Genomic DNA, 27,553 nt, shown 5'->3' with positions numbered 1-27,553 from the left:
TGTATAAAATGTAGTCATTCTGACAGACCAGTGCTGAATTTCCCAAAAGCATCGTAGCACAAAGATCATTGTTAAATGGTAGAATGAGCAGCACAATAAACACTCTCCCAGTTAAGATGCTCTTAGCATTAAGAGGCTTTTGGGAAACCCATCCCAGATAAATTTCATTGGAGTTTATATTATGAATTATGTTCTTATTAAAGCTATAAAGCCAGATGTCCACTGCATATAAACTCGCCATCTGAAATTTCGCTCACATTCATTTCCAATGGGGAACATTGAAAAAAATGCACAATGGATTGTCGGATAGTCAGCAGGAAGAACTTCAATAACCAACACGGTGAGAAAAGTTGAGCTGGTGTCAACATTATGGAAATTAAAAATGGCAGCCACATAATGCTGATATTTTTCAAATTTCCGTACTCACTTGTGACTATTCACATTGTCATACCGACATATACAGTAGTTTCATCTGGATGACATGGACAAAAAATGAATAGCTGCCTTCTAACTTCTTTCTTCAATGCATGCTGCAGCTAATTTTGAGCGTTTCAACTCTATATTTATAAACGAGCACTGTTTTTTTTTAAATAGCACATTAAATAAATAAGGCAGAAGGAATATTTTACCTTCACAAGTCAATCATACTTCACAAAAATATTTAACTCAAAGCCTGTTATGAGAGTAGCTGACTTGAATAAGAAGTTCACTGAAAAGAAAAACATGATTTTCTGATTGTTGGGTTCCTTCTTGCCCTTCATTATGGACAGACACACCCCTCAAGCAGCGAAGGACTGGAGTGGGGAGTAAAGGGAGATGTGTGCACTGTGTGCAGTGGCATCTAGCTTTATTTCTAACCCCTCCTTTTTTTCTAACCTTAAACAAGGAGTTCATACAAAAGGATAGAAATAAAGTTTCTCTCAATGTAGTCAATCGGCCAAGAAGTGTTTGGTGTCTAATTTTTATTGCTTAGATTTGCACGATAAGTAGGAGACTAATGTAGTTCAAGTAAGGGAAGAAATTGCTGGGCTCAGCAATATCATTTCTATATTGACAGATTTATGAATTATCAAGAGAAAAGACATTTAATGGGCGGTATGGTGGTGTAGTGGTTAGCACTGTCGCCTCACAGCAAGAAGGTCCTGGGTTCGAGCCCAATGGCTGATGAGGGCCTTTCTGTGTGGAGTTTGCATGTTCTCCCCGTGTCTGTGTGGGTTTCCTCTGGGTGCTCCAGTTTCCCCCAAAGTCCAAAGACATGCAGGTTAGGTTAATTGGTGGCTCTAAATTGACTGTAGGTGTGAATGTGAGTGCGAATGGTTGTTTGTCTCTGTGTCAGCCCTGCAATAACCTGGCTACTTGTCCAGGGTGTACCCTGCCTCTCGCCTATAGTCAGCTGGGATGGGCTCCAGCTTGCCTGCGACCTTGTAGAACAAGATAAACGGCTACAGATAATGGATGGAAGACATTTATTGTTACATATACAGGTACAGTACCATAAAAGTAAAAAAAAAACAAAAACTTTTCTTCACCTTCCAACCTGGAGCAGAGAGGGTTAAGGGACTTGTTCAAGGGTTGAACACTGGCAGCTTGTGCTGACGCTTGAGCTCACATTCATCTTATTGGCAACCCTTAACCAATGGGGCACCACTGCCCTAAGATTATGGCACCTGGGGTTAGCCAAATGCTCCCTAAGCCCAACCCTGCTTAGCTTCTGAGCTCAAACAACATCAGGTGTTTTCAGGGTGGTGTGGCTGCAAACCATCAGAATAAATCTGTGGAAAAGTAAATCTATAAATTTAATTGGATTAACATTACCATCCAAATCAAATGTAATGAAATTTAAAAGCCACACTGACCACCTATGATGGTTGCACCGAATAGTTCCAAACTATGTTCCGAAAAAGAAAGTGATTTTATATTCAGGATGCTACGACTATGTTTAGATACACACGTAGATATGTATATATTTTGTCCATTTTTATGGACAACATGGTGTCATATAGTACAGTGTCAGAGACCACATAAATAAGTCCAGTTTGGATTAGTGAACATCCTGATGCAGTTTGAACTGCTGTGGCTGATTCTTTTAGGGGATATAGTGAGGAATTGTGTACAGTTCATTTTCTGCAGATTTCTTATGAATTTGAAATTGTGATACCCTTTTGACCACCACAAAGAATCAACCATTTTCACTTTCTGTTTGCTCGCAGTTCTTGTTTTGCCTTCTCAATGATTTTGATTGTTGTAGCAGCATATGATCCTTCATGTGAGTATGTTACAATTAATGACTGAATTACACTTACAGTATACAATCAATAAGTGGAAGTCAACTGTATTGCTACAAATTATACTTATAAATTATAATTATACAGTGATACACTTTATACACACAGTACCAAAGGTTTGGGCACACCTTCTAATTCAATGTTTTTTCTTTATTTTTATTAATTAAAAGACACTTCACATCTTAAAGTAATGATGGATGTCGTTTCTCTTTACTTAATTGAGCGGTTCTTGACATAATATGGATTACAACAGTTTTTTTACTGTATTAGGGCTATTTACTGTATTTTTATTATTTACTATTTATTGTTTGATCTCAAACACATTAAGAAGGCAAGAAACTAGTCCACTAATTACCTTTTGACGAGGCACAGCTGTTAATTGAAAAGCATGACTACCTCATGAAGCTGGTTAAGATAATACCAATAGTGTGCAAAGCATCATCAAGGTAAACGCTGGCGACTTTCAAGACTCTAAAATATGAAACACATTTTTGTTGCTTAACATGTTTTTATTTACCATGTAATTCCATATATGTTCCAGATGTTATTTCAATGGTGACATGGTGGTGTAGTGGTTAGCACTTTTGCCTCACAGCAAGAAGGTTCCGGGTTTGAACCTCTTGGCTGACGGGGGCCTTTCTGTGTGGAGTTTGCATGTTCTCCCTGTGTCTGCATGGGTTTCCTCTGGGTGCTCTGGTTTCCCCCACAAAGACATGCAGATTAAGGTAAATACCCAGCCACTGGGGTTGCACAAGTCAGTGCGTACTTAGTGCTGGTCCCAAGCCTGGATAGATTAGGTAGGGCTGCGTCAAGAAGGGCATTCAATGTAAAACCTATGCCAAATCACATATGCAGAACAGATATACTGTGGCGACCCCTAACATGAGGAGCCAGAAGAAGTAGTAGTGTTCTACAATGTAGAAAATAGTCAAAATGAGTAGGTGTGTCCAAACGTTTGACTGGTACTCTGTGTATGGCTGTAGTGCAGTGTAGCATGCAATTAGTAAGATAGTAGCTTGATTTTTTTTTTTTTAATTTGTAATTTAAAACTAATCACTGTTTCATCTATTCATATCTCAGTCTTATCACCTCTCATCTTTCTTGCTGTCTCCTTCAATGGCTTTGGAGGAATATGTCTGACCTTTACTTCATTCACGGTAGGACCAAACAAACACACACATGGTCACACATCCACACACACATACTGTAAGAGTAAGTAATAAAGCATGGTAAAATAATCATTAGTCAAGTCAAGTTTATTTGTATAGCACTTTTAACAACAGACACTGTCGCAAAGCACCTTTAAAGAAAATTAAAGACTTTAAACATGAGCTAATTTTTATCCCTAATTTATTTATTTATTAGCTCCTTAACTTCTCTGGATCCTCCAGTAACCATTATCCATCTCATAACTATCCGTTTAACTGTTGTTACTGAACAAGATGATTTTAAGATGAATAATTGAATAAGCTGAAACTTTGAGAGGTTACTGTAACTATATTACATTAATGTTAAGGTTGAGGTTTGTGGAGTTCTGTAACTAAGGCTGATAACAAAATATCTGACAGGGAGATACATTTGTCTCATCAGGTTCAAAGAATTTTCATTCATTTTATAATTAAAAAATAATAATAACTAGAGTACACACTATCAGTGTTTTCCCATAGACTCCTCAGGCGTACATCTGAGGTTTGGTACACTACCAGGCCTTAAAGTGCATATTCTGGACCAATTTCATGGTTTTTTTTAATATGAAAGTATGTCCCTTTACACACTCATCCAGAAGGGTAATTTTGCACAAGGCCATCTGTCTACAGCAGAAAAAAACAAACAAACAAAACGCATCTGGAAAAATCCCAAGGGAGTCTGGAGCCAGAATTGTGATGTTATCTGCAGAAGCGTCAGCAGGCTGCGCGAGTTTTGCACGGTCTAAGTGCACAGCCTGTGTAGACCAAGCGCTCCCATTTCTCTCTCATTGTCCGGTCTTTTGGGAAACGATGAGCACTAATCCCATCAAGATTGGTGTTGCTACACCCTCCTACGATACATCTGTTAACCATTTTAATAATTACGCGATAACATTGAAGAAATTTGCAGAAAACCACCAGGTCATTTTCCCATAAACAAACCAGCGCTGACGTAGGATTCAGAGGGAGGCGTCCTGCAGATGACGTCACGAAAGTCAATTTTTCACTGGAAATCCAAATGCCAAGTTTTTTCAGAGGCGGACCAATTCACCTCAAATGGCTTGATTTTCAACTGAATTTTTCTGGTATTGTGCAAGGTAAAAAAATTACGCAAAATGTGACAGATATTTGACCAAAGTTTAATATAAAATAGGAGAATTACATTGATCTTGCTCCTGAATTTACCCATGATATGCCCTTTAACTAATGCAGTTTTAACCGTTACATATTTTGTTGTTAAAACCAGAATGAAGACCGGCAGTAAAAATGTGCCACAGTTAAAGACATAGTAATATGGTCTAACACAATTATACAGTCATAAGCATGTATGACATATATGTCACATATTATTATTAACATATGGTAATAAGCATATAAGCAGTGGTTCTTATTCTTATCAATGATATAAATGACTTATTCTTCCAAAATGAAGACCAGAACATCACTGTGTATTTTTTTTTTAAAGTGTGTGTTAGCTATTTCAGTAAGTGTGTGTGTTAGCTATTCCGTCCACATTATTGTTAACTTGTAGGAATTGATTTATTCTGTGAAACTGCAGGCTAAGTTGAATTATGCATGAGCAAGCATGTGTGTGTGTGTGTGTGTGTGTGTGTGTGTGTGTGTGTGTGTGTGTGTGTGTGTGTGTGTTTGGTCACTCTGTAAAAGCACATGCTGTTCTACTTCAAGGTCCTAAATTTTGCCATATCATTCGTGGCCAATCAGTGGACAGGACCGTGTTCATGACCTCACTACAGTCACTCTCATGTTCCCCCAAACTGTCACTCGCTGTCCAACTTGTGTGTGCGCACCTGTGTGTGTACTTGTGTACATGTCCACTGTCCCACTGTCCCCCTTTCCTCTGCTTTTCTCTGATTCACATGCTGTCTTTCTTCTCATTCCTCTGTTCTACAAACTGTTTGAATATTAATGGACATAAAGAAACAAGTTAATAATTAATCACTGAAGAGGATATGGGGAAAGAGAACAGAGTAATCCAAGATATGGTAAATGTTATATTTTCTCTGTAGTTTTAGAACACCATGTATATAATGTATATAATGGATAATTTATTTAGTTTTTCTGTCTCCATGCCAGATTTGTGCAATTCACCTTCATGGTCCAAATGAGAGAGAGAGAGAGAGAGAGAGAATGTTAGGACCATGTGTTGGATGAGTCATGTAAGGAGAAAGTGTTTTAAGTGGGCTGGGGGGGAGGGTGTACACATGCTCATCCATATTTATTGGACATATTTTTTTTAAATATTGTGAGAATGAAAAAAGGAAAGAAAGAAAAAAATGACAGGGAAGGAAGAAGCAAGTAAAGAAACCATTGAAAAAGAATACAAGTCACAGTAATACAAATGTAGAGGGTTGTGCAGAGCAGTCGGACCATGTGCAACAAACTCGTCCTCTTCACTGCATTTCCAGCATGGCTAGCGAATTACATATGTAAAATTAAATTTTAACATTTTTTCATATCATCTTTTGTTATATTCCATAACTAGTTCCTAAAAAGTTGGGACGCTGTGAAAAATGTAAACAAAAACAGAATGCTATGATTTGAAAATCATGAAAACCCTATATTTTACTGAAAATAGGACAAAAAGACAACATTCCAAATGTTGAAACTGATAATTATTTTTTTACTCTTTTATTGGGAATATTTATGTACTCTGAAAGTGTGTGTGTGTGTGTGTGTGTGTGTGTGTGTAATGATTCTTTTCATGATTGACTATTTTTATATATACAGTGCTCAGCGTAAATGAGTACACCCCCTTTGAAAAGTAACATTTTAAACAATATCTCAATGAACACAATTTTCAAAATGTTGACAAGACAAAGTTTAATATAACATCTGTAACTTATAACGTGAAAGTAAGGTTAATAATATAAACTTAGATTACACATTTTTTCAGTTTTACTCAAATTAGGGTGGCGCAAAAATGAGTACGCCCCACAACAAAAACTACTACATCTAGTACTTTGTATGGCCTCCATGATTTTTAATAACAGCACCAAGTCTTCTAGGCATGGAATGAACAAGTTGGCAGCATTTTGCAACATCAATCTTTTTCCATTCTTCAACAATGACCTCTTTTAGTGACTGGATGCTGGATGGAGAGTGATGCTCAACTTGTCTCTTCAGAATTCCCCATAGGTGTTCGATTGGGTTCAGATCAGGTGACATACTTGGCCACTGAATCACTTTCACCCTGCTCTTCTTCAGAAATCCAACAGTGGCCTTAGATGTGTGTTCAGTCATGTTGGAAAAGTGCATGACGACCAAGGGCACGGAGTGATGGTAGCATCTTCTCTTTCAGTATAGAGCAATACATCTGTGAATTCATGATGCCATCAATGAAATGCAGCTCCCCGACACCAGCAGCACTCATGCAGCCCCACATAGACACAGTGTTATAAACTTGGCAGCACGGTGGTGTACTGGTTAGCACTGTCACCTCACAGCAAGAAGGTTCTGGGTTCTGCGTGGGTTTAAAAAACCCAGTGGCCTTTCTGTGTGGAGTTTGCATGTTCTGCGTGGGTTTCCTCCGGGTGCTCTGGTTTCCCCCACAGTCCAAAGACATGCAGGTTAGGCTAATTGGTGGCTCTAAATTGAACGTAGGTGTGAATGAGTGTGAATGGTTGTTTGTGTCTATATATCAGCCCTGCGATGATCTGGTGACTTTTCCAGGGTGTACCCTGCCTCTCGCCCATAGTCAGCTGGGATAGGCTCCAGCTTGCCCACGACCCTGTACAGCTACAGATGATGGATGGATAGTTCTAAACTTATGGACAAAGCCTTGCACATCTGTGCACACTCGTACTGGCTTTCTCTATTTTTCATCGAAACACAATTGTGGGTTATGTTATAGAAACAGACATTTAAATAAAGAAGGACGTGCAAGAAATTATTGGAAGACACAAGTCTTCTGGGTGCATTGTTGTATTAAATACAGCTCTGTCCCTCACTTTTTTCACTGCTGCAACACTGAAAAATCTTTGCGCTCCCCCTACTGGCTGGGGACACACAGTTCAGGTCTTAAACCAGAAAATGGTGTGATAGTCACTGTAAGGTTATGGATTCAACTTCTATGACTGGCAAAGAACCAATGATGTGTCTTTGAACAAGAGACTTGAAGAAATACTCCAGCATTTTTAACTTCTATTCACTGCACCTGTATTGTATGTGCAAATTCAGCAAAGAAGAATTTCAACATGTTTCCCTGTACTGAGAGAAGAATGGAAAAATTAATTCATTCATTCAGATGTGAGACAGGACTACACTCTGGCTAGGACTACAGTTCATCACAGGGCACCATATTCACAAATTCATTCATACCTAATGCAAAACTTGCTTAAAATTCACTTTTAATGGAACCTGAATGGCAGTTGTTGAAGTCCATCTTTGACTATATGCACTGTACAGTCAATTCAGCTAATGCAACCCCATTTCCAGAAAAGTTTGGATATTTTCCAAATTGCAATAAAAACAAAAATGTGATTTGTTAAATCGTGTGAACCTTTATTTAACTGACAGAAGTACAAAGAAAAGATTTTCAATCGTTTTACTGACCAACTTGTATTTTGTACCTATAAATTAAGTTAGAATTTGATACCTGCAACACACTCAAAAAGAGTTTGGATAGAGGCATTATTACATCACCTTTCCTTTTAATAACACTTTTTAATTATATGGGCTCTGAGGATACTAATTGTTGCAGTTTTGCAATTGGAATTTTTGTCCATTCTTGCTTGATACAAGACTTCAGCTGCTCAACAGTTCATAGTTGCCGTTGTCTGATTGTCCTCTTCACGATGCACCATACATTCTTAATCGGAGACAGATCTGGACTCGCAGCAGGCCAGTCAAGCACATGCACTGTGTCTATGAAGCCATGCTGTTGTAGCCTGTGCAGAATGAGACCTGGCATTGTCCTGCTCAAATAAGCATGGACTTCTGGGGAAAAGATGTTGCCTTGATGAATATGTCTCTCTAAAATCCCAATACATGCCCCAATATATCAATGGTACCGTCACACACATGTAACTCATCCGTGCCATGGGCACTGACATCCCCCATACCATCACAGATGCTGGCTTTTGCACCTTTCTCTGATGATAAACTGGATGGGCGTGTTCACCTTTGGTACTGAGAACTCAGTGTCTGGTTTTCCTGAAAACAAGCTGAAATGTGGACTCATCTGACCACAGCACATGTTTCCTCGGTCTTTCATTCCATCTGAGATGAGTTCAGGCCCAGCAAAATCAGCATTGTTTCTGCATAGAATTGATGAACGGCTTCCTCCTTGCATAATAGTCAAGTCAAGTTTATTTGTATAGTGCTTTTAACAATAAACATTGTCGCAAAGCAGCTTTACAAAATTTGAACGACTTAAAACATGAGCTAATTTTATCCCTAATCTATCCCCAATGAGCAAGCCTGTGGCGATGGTGGCAAGGAAAAACTCCCTCAGATGACATGAGGAAGAAACCTCGAGAGGAGCCAGACTCAAAAGGGAACCCATCCTCATTTGGGCAACAACAGACAACATGACTGTAACATTAACAGTTTTAACATGAAGTCAGTTTTGTTGAGGTTATCACTCTTCATTGATGGAAACTTGAGTGCAAAACTGTTCATGACAACTGCAGTCCTAAAGTTAGCAAGTCAACTGTAGTCCTCAGCCATAAAAGCATTACTGTAAGTGTCCAGAGCGTCTTCCAAGTGTGACTTTCAACTGTCCACATGGGGCCGTCCTACAGTTTCAGGTTACATTTTGGATGCAGTGGTGGACTGTGTTAAGTGACCCAGTTTTGTGAAGTAGTCCCGAGCCCATGTGGCTATATTCGTCACATTAGCATGACGGTTTCTCAGGCAGTGCCGCCTGAGGGCTCGAAGGTCACGCACATTCAACAGTAGTTTCCAACTTTGCCCTTTACTCACTGAGTTGTCTCCAAATTCCCTGAATCGTTTCACAATATTATGTACTGTAGATTTTGAAAGAACTAAAATCTTGCATTGAGAAATGTTCTTTTTGAATTGACTAACAATTCTCTCATGAATTTTGGCACAAATGAGTGAGTCATGACCCATCCTTGCCTGCAAAGACAGAGCCTTTGGTGCTGCTCCTTTTATACCCAACTGTGTTACCAATTGACCTGTTTATTGTGGAATCTTCCAAAATGGTGTTACTTGAATATCCTATGAATCAGTGTTGTTTTTGGCAGCCATTTTTTATTTAGTTTTAGTCTTAGTCTTTTGGATGAAATGCTTATTAGTTTTAGTCACATTTTAGTCAATTCTATCCTTGATAGTTTTGGTCTAGTTTTAGTCGACGAAAACTAAAAGGGTTTTAGTCCAGTTTTAGTCATTCATTTGAGTTGAAAAAATAATTACTTTAAAACATTAAATTAGGCCAATACAGAGATAGGAAATTGTACTCGAGGTTGACAGGTTGTGCATAACATGCTCTCTACATAAACGCTGTCTAGTGTATATGCTCTCTACAGAAACGCTGTTGAGTGCACATGCTCTCTACAGAAATGCTGTCTAGTGCACATGCTCCATTGTTCACAGACTCGTGTTTCTGCCTCTGTTTAACATGTCGCAATGCGCTGATAGAGCAGAAACATGTCATGATGAACACACAACTAGAAGATGACCACGCTGTCCGTTAATGTAAATATGATAGCTAAACGTGCTGCTAACGTTAGAGTAGCCAGGTGTGCTGCTGCTCATTTAGACATATTAAGGCACAGCAACAGGTCTGAAAAGTTACATTTCCCCCCATATGTTTCACAGTAACTCAAATATGGGTCAATATATGACAAAGCATCCAGGTGCTGTCCCACCAATAATCCCTGCAGGACAAGTTTTACTCATGACATGTTAATTGAATTTAAGTTAGCTTAACCAAGCCAACTTTAGCATGAAGCTAATGGTCCCATTCATTTTCGCCAGGTCATGGTGTTTTGGAAAACTTCATAGGAAATTCATCACAGACCGATTGTTGAGTGACATTAACCAAAGCTAGCAAACGTATGCATGATTTGTTAACAGGACTTCTTGTAACGTTAACTTACCGTCGCAGAAATAGCAGCATGGTGAGCCTTTAGATGCCTCTTGAGGTTGGTCGTATTCTTGTTACATAGTTTATAGCCACAGCGTGTACCTCTGTCTCCCACTACAAGGCATTCCTTTATATTTTCTGCTGGATTATGTGTAAAGTATGTCCATAAATCATCACGTCTTTTCCGCCCACCAAGCCTTTGTGCTGGCGTTGCCGATGGTCCATGAACTGTGTGTGGCTCCCCCAGTGTGCACTGTGCCCGGACATGCCCGGTGGTGGGCGTGATCAAACAAGGACAGGATGCAGGTGCATTGCTGATATTTTCAGTATTTGGCAGACAGGTTGCATGCACCGTTGGAGGAAACGGCATGCATTTAGATAGTCCTATAGCCAACCCACTAACATTTTCGTCTTGTCTCGTTAACGAAAACAACAGATACGTCTCATATTTTCGTGATCAAAGAGTTATGTTTAGCCCGTCACTGTCTCGTTTTAGTCATGAAAAAAAGGTGCGTTAACAAAATCATTTCGTCATCGTTAACGAAAACAACACTGCTATGAACTTTTGGTCTTATTTTGCCTCTGTCCCAACTTTTTTGAGTGTGTTGCAGGCATTACATTTGAACTTTGCTTATATTTACAAAATACAATTAAGTTGGTCATTAAAACTACTGAAAATCTTTTCTTTGTACGTCTTTCAGTTAAATAAAGGTTCACACGAATTAACAAATCACATATTTTTGTTTTTATTGCATTTTGGAAAATATCCCAACTTTTCTGGAAATGGGGTTGTAAACACGACTATACAGTACATTCAAATCAAAATTCCCAAATAATGGAGCAAACCATTCATTCATTCATTTTAAGTAAACACTTTATTTTTGTTAGGGTGGTGGTGATTCTGGAGCCCATCCTGTGAGCACTGCTTGTGAGATGTGAATATACCCTGGACTGGATGTCAGTCCATCACAGAGCACACGTCATGCACTTTAGAGTTGCCAGTCCACCTATCAGCATGTTTTTGGACAGTAAAATCTAAATAAAGTAAAAATGCAAAACTCCACACAGACCTGAGCTTAGGATCAAACTTGGGACACTGAATCTGCGAAGAAGAGCTGTGCCACCATGGAGTGTTCCTCAGAGGAATACAATGTAATTTCAAGTGCTCATGCTTTCCTGAGTCTGAAACTGGTTGTGTTGGGAACATAAAGCCACAAGTTCTGCCACCTGAAAAAAACGTATCGTATCAGTCATATCTCTGAAAGGAATTGCCCTGTGCCCTTTGACTCCCATTATAAGTGAGCTTCAAGTAAACATATTTTAATACTCTTTTCTGACTATAGGGGAACAAATTGAAATTATAGTTCATGGTAACATAAACAGCATATTACACGGTTGCGCAAAGATATGAAGTTTATCTTTGAGTGGTGAATGGATATATCACGAGTGAGCAAAGCAAACGAGTGAAAATATTTTCAACACAAGATAAACTTCATATATTTGCACCACTGTGTAATGTTCTTTTGTCCAGTTAGTGGGAAAACACTGGGAGTGACATCATCAGAGTGAAATATCGAGAAATATGTCACTCAGATCTGCGATGTATTTTATATGAAAAATGCAAGTTTTTCAACACGAGCAGATAAACTTCATATCTTCAAGCCAACGTGTGATGTTTTTATTGTATAGACACATTCACAAACAAAAAGTACCCAAATTTATCAAAACAATTCATTGATTTCATCACAAGTGACACATAGAGATTTATGTCACAGTTTTGGTTCTCCATGTCCAGGATGTAGTTCGTATGAATAATGTGAGTGGTGTATTTCCCAGTAAAACACTCATGTCCAGATATAATATTATACACATGTGGTAGAGAGAGAGATTAGGTTGAGTATTTGTTGAACCCCAACTGCTCACTTATAAACCATGTGCCAGATGAATGTATGTAAATTAATATGTTGTATCCTCAGCTCCCCAACATGTTTGGAAATATACGTTCCACCATTCTTTCTCTCATGATTGGTTCCTATGCTTCTTCTGCAGTTACCTTCCCAGGAGTCAAGGTAGGACACAAAATACTAACCTACACATCATCCTTCTCCTTAAATGGGCAAAATTAAAAGGCTAATCAAATATAATTAAGGCACTGCAACTTCATTGCACGAATGGTTGTTTGTCTCTACCAGCCCTGTGATGACCTGGCTACTTGTCCAGGGTGTACCCCGCCTCTTGCCCATAGTCAGCTGGGATAGGCTCCAGCTTGCCTGCGACCCTGGAGAACAGGATAAGCGGCTAGAGATAATGGTTGGATGGATAACTTAATTGCACGTAAACATTTTGTAGTGGATGCCAAGGTACTTACCCCTTAATGCCTTGGTTGCCAAATGAAGTATGGACAGGAACCTAGAGGAAAGCTGTGAAGACTGACAAGTTTTTAGAGCTGGACAAATTTTGTTTCAAACTTAATGTAAAATATTTGTTCTGGACCTCCACTGAACCCAGTTCTTTTCGCCATAGATAGCACAGTACTAGACTAATATAACACAACACACTGAAAAAGGGTATTGTGGGTCCATGTGGAGAAGTTTATTTCAGGCTGACAAATCCAAATCACAATCCAAACAGCATGTCAAGGGAGATAAGATTTAGTCAACAGATGATGAGGGACACTACAATCAAACAGAATCAATTTGGCAAGACTTTATAACATGTGTAGGCAAATTATTAATTTGCCTAAAGATGTATTAATTGCAACAGTAGCTAAGTACCGTATGTTTTCCTCACACAGTGAATGTTATGCTTTGATCAAGTTTTTGGCTATGTGTCATAGTGAAAGGTACATAAACCAAATAGATTAAGTTTGTCAACGGTCTAAATACCAGCTGTCAAATTATCTGCAATGCACATGTCCCGTTGCGTACACTGTAGACATGGCAGCAAACAAAATTGTTATATTTGAATGCTTTAAATAAAATGGAAATTTCGCCAACAGAATGAAATTCACAGATTTAATCAGTGATTATTTCAACACTGATGTAAGCGCACATGGTAATCATTTTAGTCAAGAATGATATGCAAAATATAAACATTTCAGAAATAATATTTTTAAACATATGTAGCACAAACTCTGTTTTTTCAAGGCTGCCATGCAAGTCAATGAGTTACAGGTGTATACTGTAAGTTAATATTCTAGTGACGTCACCCTCTGTCAGGTTGGTGGCCTTATTGCAAGCATGGATATTCTGTCTAGGTTTGGAAACATTAAAAGTTTTGGTACTAAACTAAACTCTCATCAGTTGTATACAAAATGAAAGTTCAAAAGTTCAAGTTCAAAGTGTTTGTCATATGCACAGTAAGGACATGTCCACTTGCACAATGAAATTCTTAGTTTGCTGTCCACCATGAATGCCAATTACAAATAAATAAATAGGCAGAAGAAGTAATACAAAGTAAAGGCAGTATAGTGCAAAAATAAAAGCAAAGAAAAGCAAAAGCAACAAAAACAACACCACCGAGTGTAGTACAAAATAGGGAAATGTAGTGCAGAATAGGTAGGGTAATATAGAATATTACAAAAATAAGGCAATGATTGGACGTAGCAGCAGAAGGGCAGTAATGCGCAAATGTGCAAACAGTGTAACCAGTCAAGGAAACAGCAGCAAAATGGCAGTAATGTGCAAATATGTGCAAACAATGTAAACAGTCAAGGAACAGCAGCAAAAAGGGCAGTAATGTGCAAACAAATGTAAACAGTCAAGGACAGTTTACAGGGAGGCAGTCCATGGTTCTAGACTCCTGTCAGCTGTTCAGGAGTCTGATGGTGGTGGGAAAGAAAGAGTTCTTTAGTCTGACAGTCTTACTTTTGACACTTCTGTACCTCCGGCCTAAGGGTAGGAGTGTGAACAGTCCGTGCTGGGGGTGGGTGGGGTCTTTGAGGATGGAGGCAGCTCTCCTGTGGACTCTGCGGTGGTAGATGCTCTGCAGAGAGGGCAGTGGAGTTTTGGTGATCCTCTCAGCAGTCTTCACCACCCTCTGCAGGCGTTTGCGGTCCATTGCTGTAGTAATGAATGTAGTGTCCAAGCGTATATTCAAAGAATTAGCTCAAGAAGTTCATCCATTCCCCATACAAACATTTTTAATGCTTTCTTTTGTTCCTTTCTTTAGCTAATCTATGATCTAGGGGTGTCTTTCCAGTTGATCTTCTTGGTGTGGGCAGGCTTCGCGTGCCTCATCTTCCTCAACTGCTTACTTAATTGGCCCATGGAGCCTTTTCCCGCCCCTGAGGAGATCAGTTACACGTCAGTATTCTATTCAGCACATTTATCTTGTAACACAAACAATATACACTCACTGGCCACTTTAACAGGAACTTGTTCTTGATTCTAAGATTCCTGTTCTTGCCTGGCAGGAGTGGAACCCAATGTAGTCTTCTGCTGTTGATGATGATGATGCCCTTTATTGTCACTAGTCACATGTACCAGCGAAATTAGCTGACAACCTGTCCATACATATACAACATACAATTGACATAGGGTAGACAGGACAGGAAGACAGGGATAAAGATAAAAAGGAAACACAACATGAGGAGAGATAAGGAAAAAAAAGAACACCCCCCACTATGCTCCTGTCAGGAGTACAGTGTGGGAACATTTAAAAACCTTTGCACATAAGCACACAACAACACAAGTACACTTTAAACACGGGACTTGAGGGGGGACTCAGGAGGGAGGGGAGGAGGTAATCCAGCGCAAGCAAGCAGCCGTCTGCTCCTGCAGCCATGAAGGCACTGGTCACGCACTCACTGGTCATACTGGGGGTAAAAATGCCGACCGCGGAGAGTTAGAGAAGGAATGCGAGAGTGTCTCCTGGCAGTGACCTTCAGGGGGAAATGTTGCCTCAGCAACGGCCTGAACCAAGGCCGGTGCTGTCTCAGGGCGCCGAATGTCGATAAGATATGAATTGTTTGGTCTTTCCAGATGCAGTCTTTGCACGTCCACACCGCTCGTCCATATCTGTCCATTCTGTCCATTCTATTCAAATTGATCTCCAAAAAACGTATTCCTTGCAAAGCTGAAAGCTGCTCCAAGATAACAACCATTTTGTGGTTAAAGTTACTTGCTGAGATGCTTTTCAGCTCACCACGGTTGTAAAGAGTGATTATATGAGTTGTGATATCCTTCCTGGCAGCTGAAACCAATCTGGTAATTTCCCTCTGAACTCTCTTATCAACAAGGGGTTTCCACCCACAGAACTGTCACTCACTCAGTGTTTTTTGTTTTTCGCACCATTCTGTGTAAACTCTAGAGACTGTTGTGTGAAAACCTCAAGAGATTAGCAGTTTCTGAAATGCTCAAATCAGTCCATCTGGCACCAACACCCACAGAGATCACAATTTTCCCCAATCTGTTTGAAGTGAACATTAATTGAAGCTCTTGATTTGTATCTCCTTGATTTTCTGTATTGTGCTGCTGTCAAGGGATTGGCTGATTAGATAACGGCATAAAACAGCAGGTGTATGGGTGTTCTTAATAAAGTAGCCAGTGATTGTATATTGTGTATGTCTTTGTAAACACTGACACAAAAAGACACAAAGCAAAATGACTGAACAATTCGGTATTAGAAAAGGGGCTTTGTATAGTCAAAGGTTCTTAACTTCCTAAAAGGTTCTACTGGGTTCCATTTCTGTTAAGGAAAAACTCTCTTATACAATTCTGCATAGAACTTAAAAGGGTTCTTCTTACTGATGAAGCCTTAAAGGTTCCACGTTTGATGATTTTTTTCTTAAAGTGTGTCTAAATGCTCGTGGTAACTGAATACTACAGAATAGATGTACAATAATTTGTACATTTGTTTATACTTTGTAATTTCCTAGTGAAGTTCTGATAAGAGAAATATCTCTCACCTATGCCTCTTTGCTTTCCTCATACAGTAAAAAAATAAAGCTAAGTGGTACAACAATGGATCATAAGGTGACAGGGGATCGCTGCTACAGTCTTGTAATCACTGAAGGGCAGGAAATGACTAAAAAACAGGTTTTGGATGAATATAAACACAGCAATGGAGCAGCTGCACAGTGCCACAGTGAGAGTTCCACATTCACATGCAATCATAGTGTTTACATGCACACACACGTCTACAAACATAGAAAAGCATACAGTTTTTCATACAGTCTCTGTGTGCTTTTAGGTACTCAGCCATTTCGCCGCTCTGTGTGTTCTGCCATCTTCTTATGGAGTTTGGTCACCATGCCGATGACCCAGCTCCGCATCATATTTTATATGGGAGCCATGAATAAGATGCTGGAGTTCTTGGTTACACACGGTGACCCCAATGGTGAGCATCCCATAGAGCGCTATTCGATTAGGTGACTAATTTGTACAACCTCAATTCCAAAAAAGTTGGGACACTGTAAAACATAAATAAAAATACAGAATGTGAAGATTTGCAAATCATGAAAACCCTATATTTTATTGAAAATAGCACAAAGACAACATATCAAATGTTGGAACTGAGAAGTTTTATTGTTTTTTGAAAAGTATATGCTCATTTTGAATTTGGTGTCAGCAACATGTTTCAGAAAAGTTGGGACAGGGGCAACAAAATACTGAAAATGTTGTGTAATGCTAAAAAAAATTAATAATTTGGTTAATTGGCAACAGGTCACTAACAAGACCTGTTGCTAATTCACCAAATTAGTTTTTTGTTTGTTTGTTTGTTTGTTTGTTTGTTTGTTTGTTTGTTTGTTTGTTTGTTTTTTAAAAGCAGACACGTGTCTGTAGTGGAAATCACTGCATGGGCTCAGGGATACTTCTGAAAACCATCATCTGTGAACACAGTTCATAACTGCATCCACAAATGCAAGTTAAAACCAAATATAAACAATATCCAGAAACACCGCTGCCTTCTCTGGGCTCAAGTTCATTTATGATGGACTGAGGCGAAGTGGAAAACTGTCCTGTGAGCAGACGAATTGAAATTTTAAATTCTTTTTGAAATCATAGACACCGTGTCCTCTGGGCTAAAGAGGAGAGGGACCATCTGGCTTGGTATCAGTGCATAGTTCAAAAGCCAGCATCTGTGATGATATGAGGGTGCAATAGTGCACATGACATGGGTAGCTTATACATCTGGGAAGGCTCCATTAATGCTGAATGATATATACAGGTTTTAGAACAACATGCTGCCATCCAGTGGACGTCTTTTTCAAGGAAGGCCTTGATTATTTCAATAAGACAAAGACAAACTGCATTCTGTGCGTATTAAAACTGCATGGCTCTGTAATAAGAGAGTCTGGGTACTAAACTGGCCTGCTGCAGTCCAGACCTGTCTCCCATTGAAAACATTTGGTGCATTATGAAACCTAAAGTATGACAAAGGAGACTCCAAACTGTTGATCAACTGAAATTGTGTATCAGGAAAGAATGGGATATTTCACTGTCAAAACTATGGTACTTGGTCTCTGCAGTTCTCAAATGTTTACAGTGTCGTTAAAAGTAGAAGTGATGCAACACAGTGGTAAACATGCCCCTGTCCCAACTTTTTTGAAAGTCAAATTCAAAATAAGCATATTTTTCAAAAAACAATAATTTCTCAGTTTCAACATTTAATATGCTGTCAATGTACTATTTTCAAAGAAATATAGGGTTTCCATTATTTGCAAATTATCGCGGTCTGTTTTTATCTACAGTTTACACAGCATCCCAACTTTTTTTGGAATTGGGGTTATAAATTAAAGGTTGAATCACATATGACTGAGTTATACTGATGAAATATCCAGCCAAAAATTGTTATTCCAAACAGTTTGTTAAGAAAGTGCTGTTTAACAGTTGATTCTGAGACTTAACAACTACAAGAATCAACTAAACTTTGCAATCTTGAATCTGTGATCTTTGGGCTCTTTTTTTCTCTCCTTTACCATCCTACTCACTGTATGGGTGGACAGCATGTGAATGAGTCTGTTTCCTGTCAGATATCTAACTTTTTTTTTTTAAAACACATGAACAGTGAAGCTGCTTTGCAGACATGGCCCTAATTGTGGGATTAATTGTGGTATTTTAACTGTGCATGTATTTTTATATTTTACATCTTAGACTTGGTTTGTACAGATCAACAACCATTTGTTTCTTTTGCGTTGAAAGTCCTTTGGCTTTTCCCATAGTTGTGGATGACAGAGGTTAACATCTGTGTAACCTCATATTTATACCCCAGGGAAACAGGACACGGTTAAAGCTGAAAACAGAGTCCCAGGGCACTAAGAGCAAATGAAAAATAATATGCTTATCAAGAATTTTTTTGGCATTTATTTTAAATATTCTGTAGGTGTGTTAATAATTTTGGCATCCTGAATAGTTAAGGCAAAATGCCCTAAAGTGTTTCCAGTCCAATGAGACCATGGCCTTACACCTAATATAAGACATGAATGGTTGTGACATCACTGGGGTTCAAACATCGAAAATTCTCAGCGAAACAGACAATATCCATTCATCTATCCATCCATCACCACTTATCCTGTACAGGGTCGCGGGCAAGCTGAAGCCTGTCCCAGCTGACTACGGGCGAGAGGCGGGGTACACCCTGGACAAGTCGTCAGGTCATCACAGAGCTGACACACAGAGACAAACAACCATTCACACTCACATTCACACCTACAGTCAATTTAGAGCCACCAATTAACCTAACCTGCCTGTCTTTGGACTGTGGGGGAAACCGGAGCACCCGGAGGAAACCCACACAGACATGGGGAGAACATGCAAACTCCACACAGAAAGGCCCTCGTCGGCCACTGGGCTCAAACCCAGAACTTTCTTGCTGTGAGGCGACAGTGCTAACCACTACACCACCGTGCTGCCCGAAACAGACAATGTGTTTTTAGATGTGTGTTAACATGCTAAACTTTATCTTCTCCTATTCTTCTGCGCCAGCTCCAGAAGAGTTGCTGAAAGAGGCAGAAGAGCAAGGTAAGAAAAATCCAACATTAAGTTAACAAGGAGGGCAATTTTTAGATTTTTTTCCCCATGAATGTATTTAATATACCGTAGAAACAAGTGACTTTTTTTCCTGGATGTTGTAGTATGTTATATCTGATGTGCGGTGTATGCATTTCCTCAGTGAGCTTCTACTCATCTGTCTTCGGCACTATGCAGCTGCTGTGTCTCTTGACCTGTCCTCTTATTGGGTACATCATGGACTGGAAGATGAAAGAGTGCGAGGAGTACAATAGCTTGGTGGATGGAGAGAAAAGGTGGCTGTCGAGAGTGGAAAGAACAACAGACTTAACCATAGTTTTACTAATTAGCACATATTAATTAATTCCATCATCTATCATTATTAATATTTTCCCACAGGCCACCCAAGAGAGACAGAAAAATCCAGAAAATCACCAATGCAGTTAGAGCTTTTATTTTTACCAACTTCTTGCTGGTGTTGTTTGGCGTCACATGCTTGATAGACAACCTTCCTCTCCAGGTAGTACACACACTTGTATGCATACCTGTCTATGATTTTTCAACGTCTGTCTGTCTGTCTGATTGTAAATAGATATAATTGTAAATAGACTTTTCTCTCCTTCGCTGTCATAGTTGGTGTCTTTTGTTCTTCATACTGTTGTAAGAGGTTTCATTCACTCTTGCTGTGGAGGACTCTATGCTGCTGTGTAAGTCATTACATTATGTACAGAAAGTTTCCGAAGTATTGGCACCCTTAGGTCTATAACATGGGAAAAAACATATATTTAAGATCAATAGCATGAGTAATCTTTTCATCCAATGAAGGTTTCATTTTTTTATGATGCAAACCACTATTTCAAGATCATCAATTCCCCCAACAATAAATTTGTTGGAGCCTGCACAATTCCTTTAACGACAGCCACTGGCATTTACTTAAAATATTCCAGTCCCAATACTTTTGCCTTAGCTTGCTCTCTCCAGTTTTTCTTCCATACTTAAGTATTGCTTGTTTTTAATACCCATCTCTCTCTCTCTCTCGGCCTGAGTGTATTGTGATTTCATATATATCTGTACTATTATATTACTGTGTATTGCTCTTATTATGTTAGCCTTCTTTGGCTCTTGTAGTAAACGACTTGTAGTTAGTTTTTCTGTGACTAGTTTTTATATTACACTGTGTGATTGATTAGATTTTATAATCACACCTATCACTTCCTCCACCTTTGTTTTTAGTTTTCTCTCTCTCTCTTTGATCGTTCTTCATCTTGTACTTTTTTCTGATCAGTTGGAGAAAACTTCATTATAGCCAATTAACAATTCTTTTCCAGCTTACAAAGCACTCTATACTTATCTACTGATTTAAAGCTGATGCATTCGAGCCACAGGCTGTTTACCAGGAAAGTGTGATGGATTTGACCACTCCTGTTTTGTGTGTGCAGTTTTGTGTGTTTAAATGCATAATGAAATATTAAATCGTGTGCAAGATAATGTTCACTTTCCTGGTTGTCAGGTACCCATCTAACCACTTTGGCACTCTGACGGGCCTGCAGTCTCTAATCAGCGCTCTGTTCGCTCTTCTCCAGCAGCCAATGTTTGTCTGCATGTTGGGTCCACTCAAGGGAGATCCTTACTGGGTGACTGACACAAACACACACACACACACACACACACACACACACACACACACACACACACACATATATCCCTATGACTCAAAACTTTCCAAAGTTGATGCAGAGTCATGATGTTTTCTGCACATCACCATCTTGGTGTGACGAGGTTTCATCTCATTATCTCTAGCCGTTTTATCCTGTTCTACAGGGTCGCAGGCAAGCTGGAGCCTATCCCAGCTGACTACAGGCGAAAGGCGGGGTACACCCTGGACAAGTCACCAGGTCATCACAGGGCTGACACATGGACACAGACAACCATTCACACTCACATTCACACCTACGGTCAATTTAGAGTCACCAGTTAACCTAACCTGCATGTCTTTGGACTGTGGGGGAAACCGGAGCACCTGGAGGAAACCCACACGGACACGGGGAGAACATGCAAACTCCACACAGAAAGGCCCTCGCCGGCCCCGGGGCTCGAACCCGGACCTTCTTGCTGTGAGGCGACAGCGCTAACCACTACACGACCGTGCCGCCCATACAAGGTTTCATAGTTATGCTAATTAGTTAAAGCTCCTTGCATTTGGCTGTTTCCATAGAGCCATAGTGTTTACCTCAAGAGGGAGGAAAACGGTTCCGAAACGGAGAAAAGCGACCCTCAGCACATCAAAATGATCACATCTCGTCCGCATGATATTGTTCTTGCAAGACAGGAAAATGCCATGCACATTAAAAAAATTTCAGATAACTTTGCAGTCGGTACCTTTAAACATAGGCTACACTCACTGGCCACTTTAATAGGAACTTGTTCTTGATTCTAAGATTCCTGTTCTTGGCTAGCAGAGGTGGACCCTAATGTGGTCTTCGGCTGGTGCATGCTGAGATGCTCTTCTGCTCACCACGGTTGTAAAGAGTGATTATATGAGTTGTTCCATCCTTCCTGGCAGCGCAAACTAATTTGAGGTGGGTTTCCTGATAACGTTGCCCTTTCGAGCTAAAGAGTGAGTTGAGAGACTCTCTTAAGGAACGAATGTTGTCTTTGTATATGGTTTTCCTGGACTCAGTCGTAAGAAGGAGTCTAAGAAGCAACAGGACGAAGAGCTTCTTTGCAATGCATGTCCCCGATATAAGCATTAGTAGCTGCTAAAGGTAATCGTACTGTTGCTGCTGAAGGCATTAGTAATTGCTAAATACAATCAATAAGGTCACATGGCATTCGTTTTTAACCAAAATCTAATGAAGTATAAAGTGTTTAAAATAAGATAATATATAGTATCATCTGGAAGCATTACATATATAATGTGGTAATTAATTAATGAAACTATTTTACATTTTTGGGCAATATTTTTTATTCCAAGCGTGTTTTTAATTAAATGAACAAACGTTCACATGAAAGAATGAGCAAATAATAAGCTAAATAATTAAGTAAATTTTTTCTCCGGCATGGTGGTGCAGTGGTTAGCACTGTCGCCTCACAGCAAGAAGGTCCTGGGTTCAAGCCCAGCGGCTGGCGAGGGCCTTTCTGTGTGGAGTTTGCATGTTCTCCCCGTGTCCGCGTGGGTTTCCTCCAGGTGCTCCGGTTTCCCCCACAGTCCAAAGACATGCAGGTTAGGTTAACTGGTGACTCTAAATTGACTGTAGGTGTGAATGTGAGTGTGAATGGTTGTTTGTGTCTATATATCAGCCCTGCAATGATCTGGTGACTTGTCCAGGGTGTACCCCGCCTCTCGCCCATAGTCAGCTGGGATAGGCTTCAGTTTGCCTGCGACCCTACACAGGATAAGCGGTTACAGATAATGGATGGATGGATGTTCTCTCCATGCTCACTTATTCACTGTTAACCCACCCACCCCGATCATGCAGTCAGAATTATTTCAGCTGTTATCCACAATGCCAAGTGGGCGATGTTCTCCCTTATAAGTGCGCGTGCACACAGAGAGAGAGAGCAGTTTTGATCTGTGTGGTGTGTACCTAAGGAGGTTGAATTGACATCCTTTATCTATCTATCTATCTATCTATCTATCTATCTATCTATCTATCTATCTATCTATCTATCTATCTATCTATCTATCAAGGAGGTCAATTCAACCTCCTTCGGTACACACTACACACAGATCAAAACCTCTCTCTTTCACACACACACATGCACACACAATGTTAGAGGTGCAGAAATGTCTCATTTATGACACTAAATGAGATAATCACTTGCCTAATGGAGTTAAATTTGATTAAAATATGGCGATATCAATGTGACATTCCGATATCCATATGTAATTCCATAACATATTGAAATATATTCATAATGTTTTGCATATATTTATTTAATAATTAACTGGATGTACTTGCGCCAGAAAGTGAAGACAAATAATTACAAGAAAAATAATTTAACACCGGCAGCAGATCCAACACCTGTTTCCCATGCTGAGTGTGAGCGTCCCTCCGCGGCGCATGCCTAGTCTGTGTATTTGGCTGTGAGCAAGTTGCTCTTTGTTTTGAACGAGTGGTCCGGGTCCTTTGTAAATTTCGAGCAAACTAAAGGACTACTTAGGCTACGATGTTGTTCGGGAAAACCACGGTACCTTGACGATGGATCTTACGAGGTAATTTAAGACTCTCTTGGCCTTAAGAGGCTTTTGGGAAACCCACTCCAGTCCATTTTCCTCTGACCTCTCTTATCAACAAGATGTTTCCACCCACAGAACTGTCACTCACTCAATGTTTTTTGTTCTTCCACACCATTCTGTGTAAACTCTAGAGACAGTTGTGTGTGAAAACCCCAGGAGATCAGCAGTTTCTGAAATACTCAAACCAGTCCATCTGGCACCGACACCCATGCCACAGTCACAGAGATAATGATTTTTCCCATTCTGATGTTTGAAGTGAACATTAACTGAAGCTCCTGATTTGTATCTGTATGATTTTATGCATTGTGCTGCTGTCAAGGGATCGGCTGATTAGATAACTGCATAAAACAGCAGGTGGATGGGTGTTCCTAATAAAGTGGCCAGTGCATGTAAAATCATAACCGACTGTGATATTGTTGCGCACAGCTAAAGTAACTAATTGAATTATAGACTTCAATGCATTATATCTTAAATCCTGGGCTCCACTTTAATATTTTGTAAATGTGGTTGCATTCTGTGGTGACATTTATTTATTTTGAGTGTAATTGTGTTTACGATTTAAAAATTCCTGTCTTAATCTGACTAAGGATCATTTTATTTGGTTGAAAGATCCATCTGTGTTGAGGAATGTAGGATTGTAATATACAGTGTAAAAGAAAAACTCTGTTTCCTTGTCTCATCTCATTATCTCTAGCCGCTTTATCCTTCTACAGGGTCGCAGGCAAGCTGGAGCCTATCCCAGCTAACTACGGGCGAAAGGCAGGGTACACCCTGGACAAGTCGCCAGGTCATCACAGGGCTGACACATAGACACAGACAACCATTCACACTCACATTCACACCTACGGTCAATTTAGAGTCACCAGTTAACCTAACCTGCATGTCTTTGGACTGTGGGGGAAACCGGAGCACCCAGAGGAAACCCACGCGGACACGGGGAGAACATGCAAACTCCACACAGAAAGGCCCTCGCCGGCCCCGGGGCTCGAACCCAGGACCTTCTTGCTGTGAGGCGACAGCGCTAACCACTACACCACCGTGCCGCCCCTGTTTCCTTGTTATATAAATAAATAAGCAAAATGATAGTGCCTTGCAAAAGTATTCATACCCCTTGAACTTTTTCACATTTTTCCACCTTACAACCACAAACTTGAAAGTTTTTTATTGAGATTTTATGTGATAGACTAATGCAGAGTAGCACATAATTGTGAATGAAACGAAAATGATAAATGGTCTTCAAAATTTTAAACAAATAAAAATCTGAAAAATGTGGTGTGCATTAGTATTCAGCCCCCTGTACTCTGATACCTCTAAATGCAATCAATTGCCTTCAGAAGTCATCTAATTAGTTAATAGAGTCCTACTGTTTGTAATTTACTCTCAGCATAAATACACTTGTTCTGTGAAGGCCTCAGTGGTTTGTTAGAGAACACTGAAGAACAAACAGCATCATGAAGACCAAAGAACTCACCAGACAGGTCAAGGGAAGAGAAGTTTAAAGCAGGGTTAGGTTATAAAAAAATATCCCAAGCTCTGAACATCTCAAGAAGCACTGTTCAATCCATCATTCAAAAATGGAAAAAGTATGGCACAACTGCAAACCTACCAAGACATAGCCGTCCACCTAAACTGACAGAGCGAGCAAGGAGAGCACTGGTCAGAGAAGCAGCCAAGAGGCCCATGATCGCTCTGGAGGAGCTGCAGAAATCCACAGCTCAGGTGGGAGAATCTGTGCACAGGACAACTATAAGTCGTACACTCCACAAATCTGGCCTTTTTGGAAGAGTGGCAAGAAGAAAGCCATTGTTGAAAGACGGGCATAAGAAGCCATGTAGGGGACACAGCAAACATGTGGAAGAAGGTGCTTTGGTCAGATGAGACCAAAGTTGAACTTTTTGGCCTAAATGCAAAGCGCTATGTGTGGCGGAAAACTAACACTGCTCATCACCCTGCACACACCATCCCCACTGTGAAACATGGTGGTGGCAGCATCATGCTATGGGGATGCTTTTCTTCAGCAGGGACAGGGAAGCTGGTCAGAGTTGATGGGAAGATGGATGGAGCTAAATACAGGGCAATCCTGGAAGAAAACCTGTTGGAGGCTGCAAAAGACTTGAGACTGGGGAGGAGATTCACCTTCCAGCAAGACAATGGCCCTAAACATACAGCCAGAGCTACAATGGAATGGTTTAGAGCAAAGAATATTCATATGTTAGAATGGCCCAGTCAAAGTCCAGACCTAAATCCCATTGAGCATCTGTAGCAAGACTTGAAAATTGCTGTTCACAGACGCTCTCCATCCAGTCTGGCTGAGCTTGAGCTATTTTGCAAAGAAGAATGGGCAAAAATTTCAGTGTCTAGATGTGCAAAGCTGGTAGAGACATACCACAAAAGACTTGCAGCTGTAATTGCAGCAAAAGGTGGCTCTACAAAGTATTGATGCAAGGGGGCTGAATACTAATGCACATCACATTTTTCAGATTTTTATTTTTTTTTAATTTTGAAGACCATTTATCATTTTTGTTTCACTTCACAATTATGTGCTACTCTGTGTTGGTCTGTCACGTTCGTGGTTGTAAGGTGGAAAAATGTGAAAAAGTTCAAGGGGTATGAATACTTTTGCAAGGCACTGTAATTATAGTATTAAAATAAAATTTTTATAATTTGGGTTACAAAATAAGTGTGACGATCATTTCATTATTGTGTAAGCCCTAAACAAAAATCTTTGCTGTATCTGATGGACTTCTGTGTCTTCTTGTCCTCCCCATCAACAGATCAACTTTGCGCTGCTTGTTTTCTCAGTGGTTGGCTTCCTGTTGCCAGGATACCTGCTCTACCATCGCAGACAACTCCTTAAACAGAAGAAAGGACGGGATCAGGCAGCGACTGGTCAATCAGCAGTTGTTCTTAACCATCAAGAATGATCTTAATGAGCAAATGGCTCCGAGAAACTCCACAGTGATACAGGCGAGGTTTAAAAAGGAATAATAATACAACCCCAAATCAGAAAAAGTTGGGACGGCATATTGAAATGACAACTGAAAACAATGATTGGTAAATAATCTCTGACCTGTGTTGCACTCAAAACACTACAACAGCACATTATTTGATGTTTACCTCATGAATTTTATTGTTTTTTCAAAATGAGCACATTTCAATTTTGATTCTTGCAACACATAAAAAAAGAGGTGACAGTAAACCATTTACCACTTTTTTATAATGTTTCCATTCCTTCTCACAGTACTTAAAAGCTGTTTAGGGACTGAAGACACCAAGTGATGAAACGTTTCAGATGTTAATTTTTCCCCCCATTGTTTCTGCAAACAGGTCCTAAGGTGTGCAACACTATGGGGTTGTTGGCATATTTTTCGTTTCAAAATTCACCACACATTATTGAGGACAGAGGGGAGAGACACCCTCTTCTTCCACAGCCATGCCTTTTTTTTAAACTTTATTTTTATTTTGTATTTTTTGTATTGCTTTGACTAACATTTTGGTAATACCTGATAAATCTTCCTGTACAAGTCCTTTTAATGTTCTTGTCAAAATAATGCCCGAGTTGGAGGTATCTCACTGTAAAAAATGTAACTTGCAAAATTGTTGAGTGAAAAAAGGATTCTAAGTTGAATAAACAAATTTCCCTTCTAATTGTTCAAGTAACTAAAAAAAATAGTTGAGACACCTTTCCTTCGCCACAAGTTCATAGGAATTGGAAAATTAAGTTAAGTGAACTTATATATTCAAGTGCTAATTGACGTCCCTTAACCGATGCCACTGCGCATGCGCACTTCGCAAGTTCGAAAGTTTCAACGGTTGGGTGG

At 39.8% G+C, this 27,553-nt stretch overlaps 1 protein-coding gene across 1 annotated transcript in view; it reads left to right on the top strand.

The window, feature by feature from the left end:
* Positions 1–26,874, top strand: part of slc43a1b (solute carrier family 43 member 1b) — a 29,290-nt gene extending 2,416 nt beyond the window's left edge. Inside the window, exons 4-15 of the mRNA XM_060924841.1 lie at positions 2,211–2,266; positions 3,366–3,442; positions 12,518–12,610; positions 14,712–14,845; positions 16,477–16,628; positions 16,734–16,880; positions 19,469–19,504; positions 19,656–19,788; positions 19,892–20,012; positions 20,126–20,199; positions 21,003–21,126; positions 26,507–26,874. Of these exons, the coding sequence (XP_060780824.1) occupies positions 2,211–2,266; positions 3,366–3,442; positions 12,518–12,610; positions 14,712–14,845; positions 16,477–16,628; positions 16,734–16,880; positions 19,469–19,504; positions 19,656–19,788; positions 19,892–20,012; positions 20,126–20,199; positions 21,003–21,126; positions 26,507–26,656 (1,297 nt within the window). The 3' untranslated portion in view covers positions 26,657–26,874. The remainder of the gene's footprint in view (positions 1–2,210; positions 2,267–3,365; positions 3,443–12,517; positions 12,611–14,711; positions 14,846–16,476; positions 16,629–16,733; positions 16,881–19,468; positions 19,505–19,655; positions 19,789–19,891; positions 20,013–20,125; positions 20,200–21,002; positions 21,127–26,506) is intronic.
* Positions 26,875–27,553: the final 679 nt, after the last annotated feature.

This window comes from Neoarius graeffei, chromosome 7 (genome assembly GCF_027579695.1).
Source record: "Neoarius graeffei isolate fNeoGra1 chromosome 7, fNeoGra1.pri, whole genome shotgun sequence".
Taxonomy (NCBI): domain Eukaryota; kingdom Metazoa; phylum Chordata; class Actinopteri; order Siluriformes; family Ariidae; genus Neoarius; species Neoarius graeffei.
Note: the sequence above shows the minus strand (reverse complement) of the source record. Positions and strands in the feature narration are given on the sequence as shown.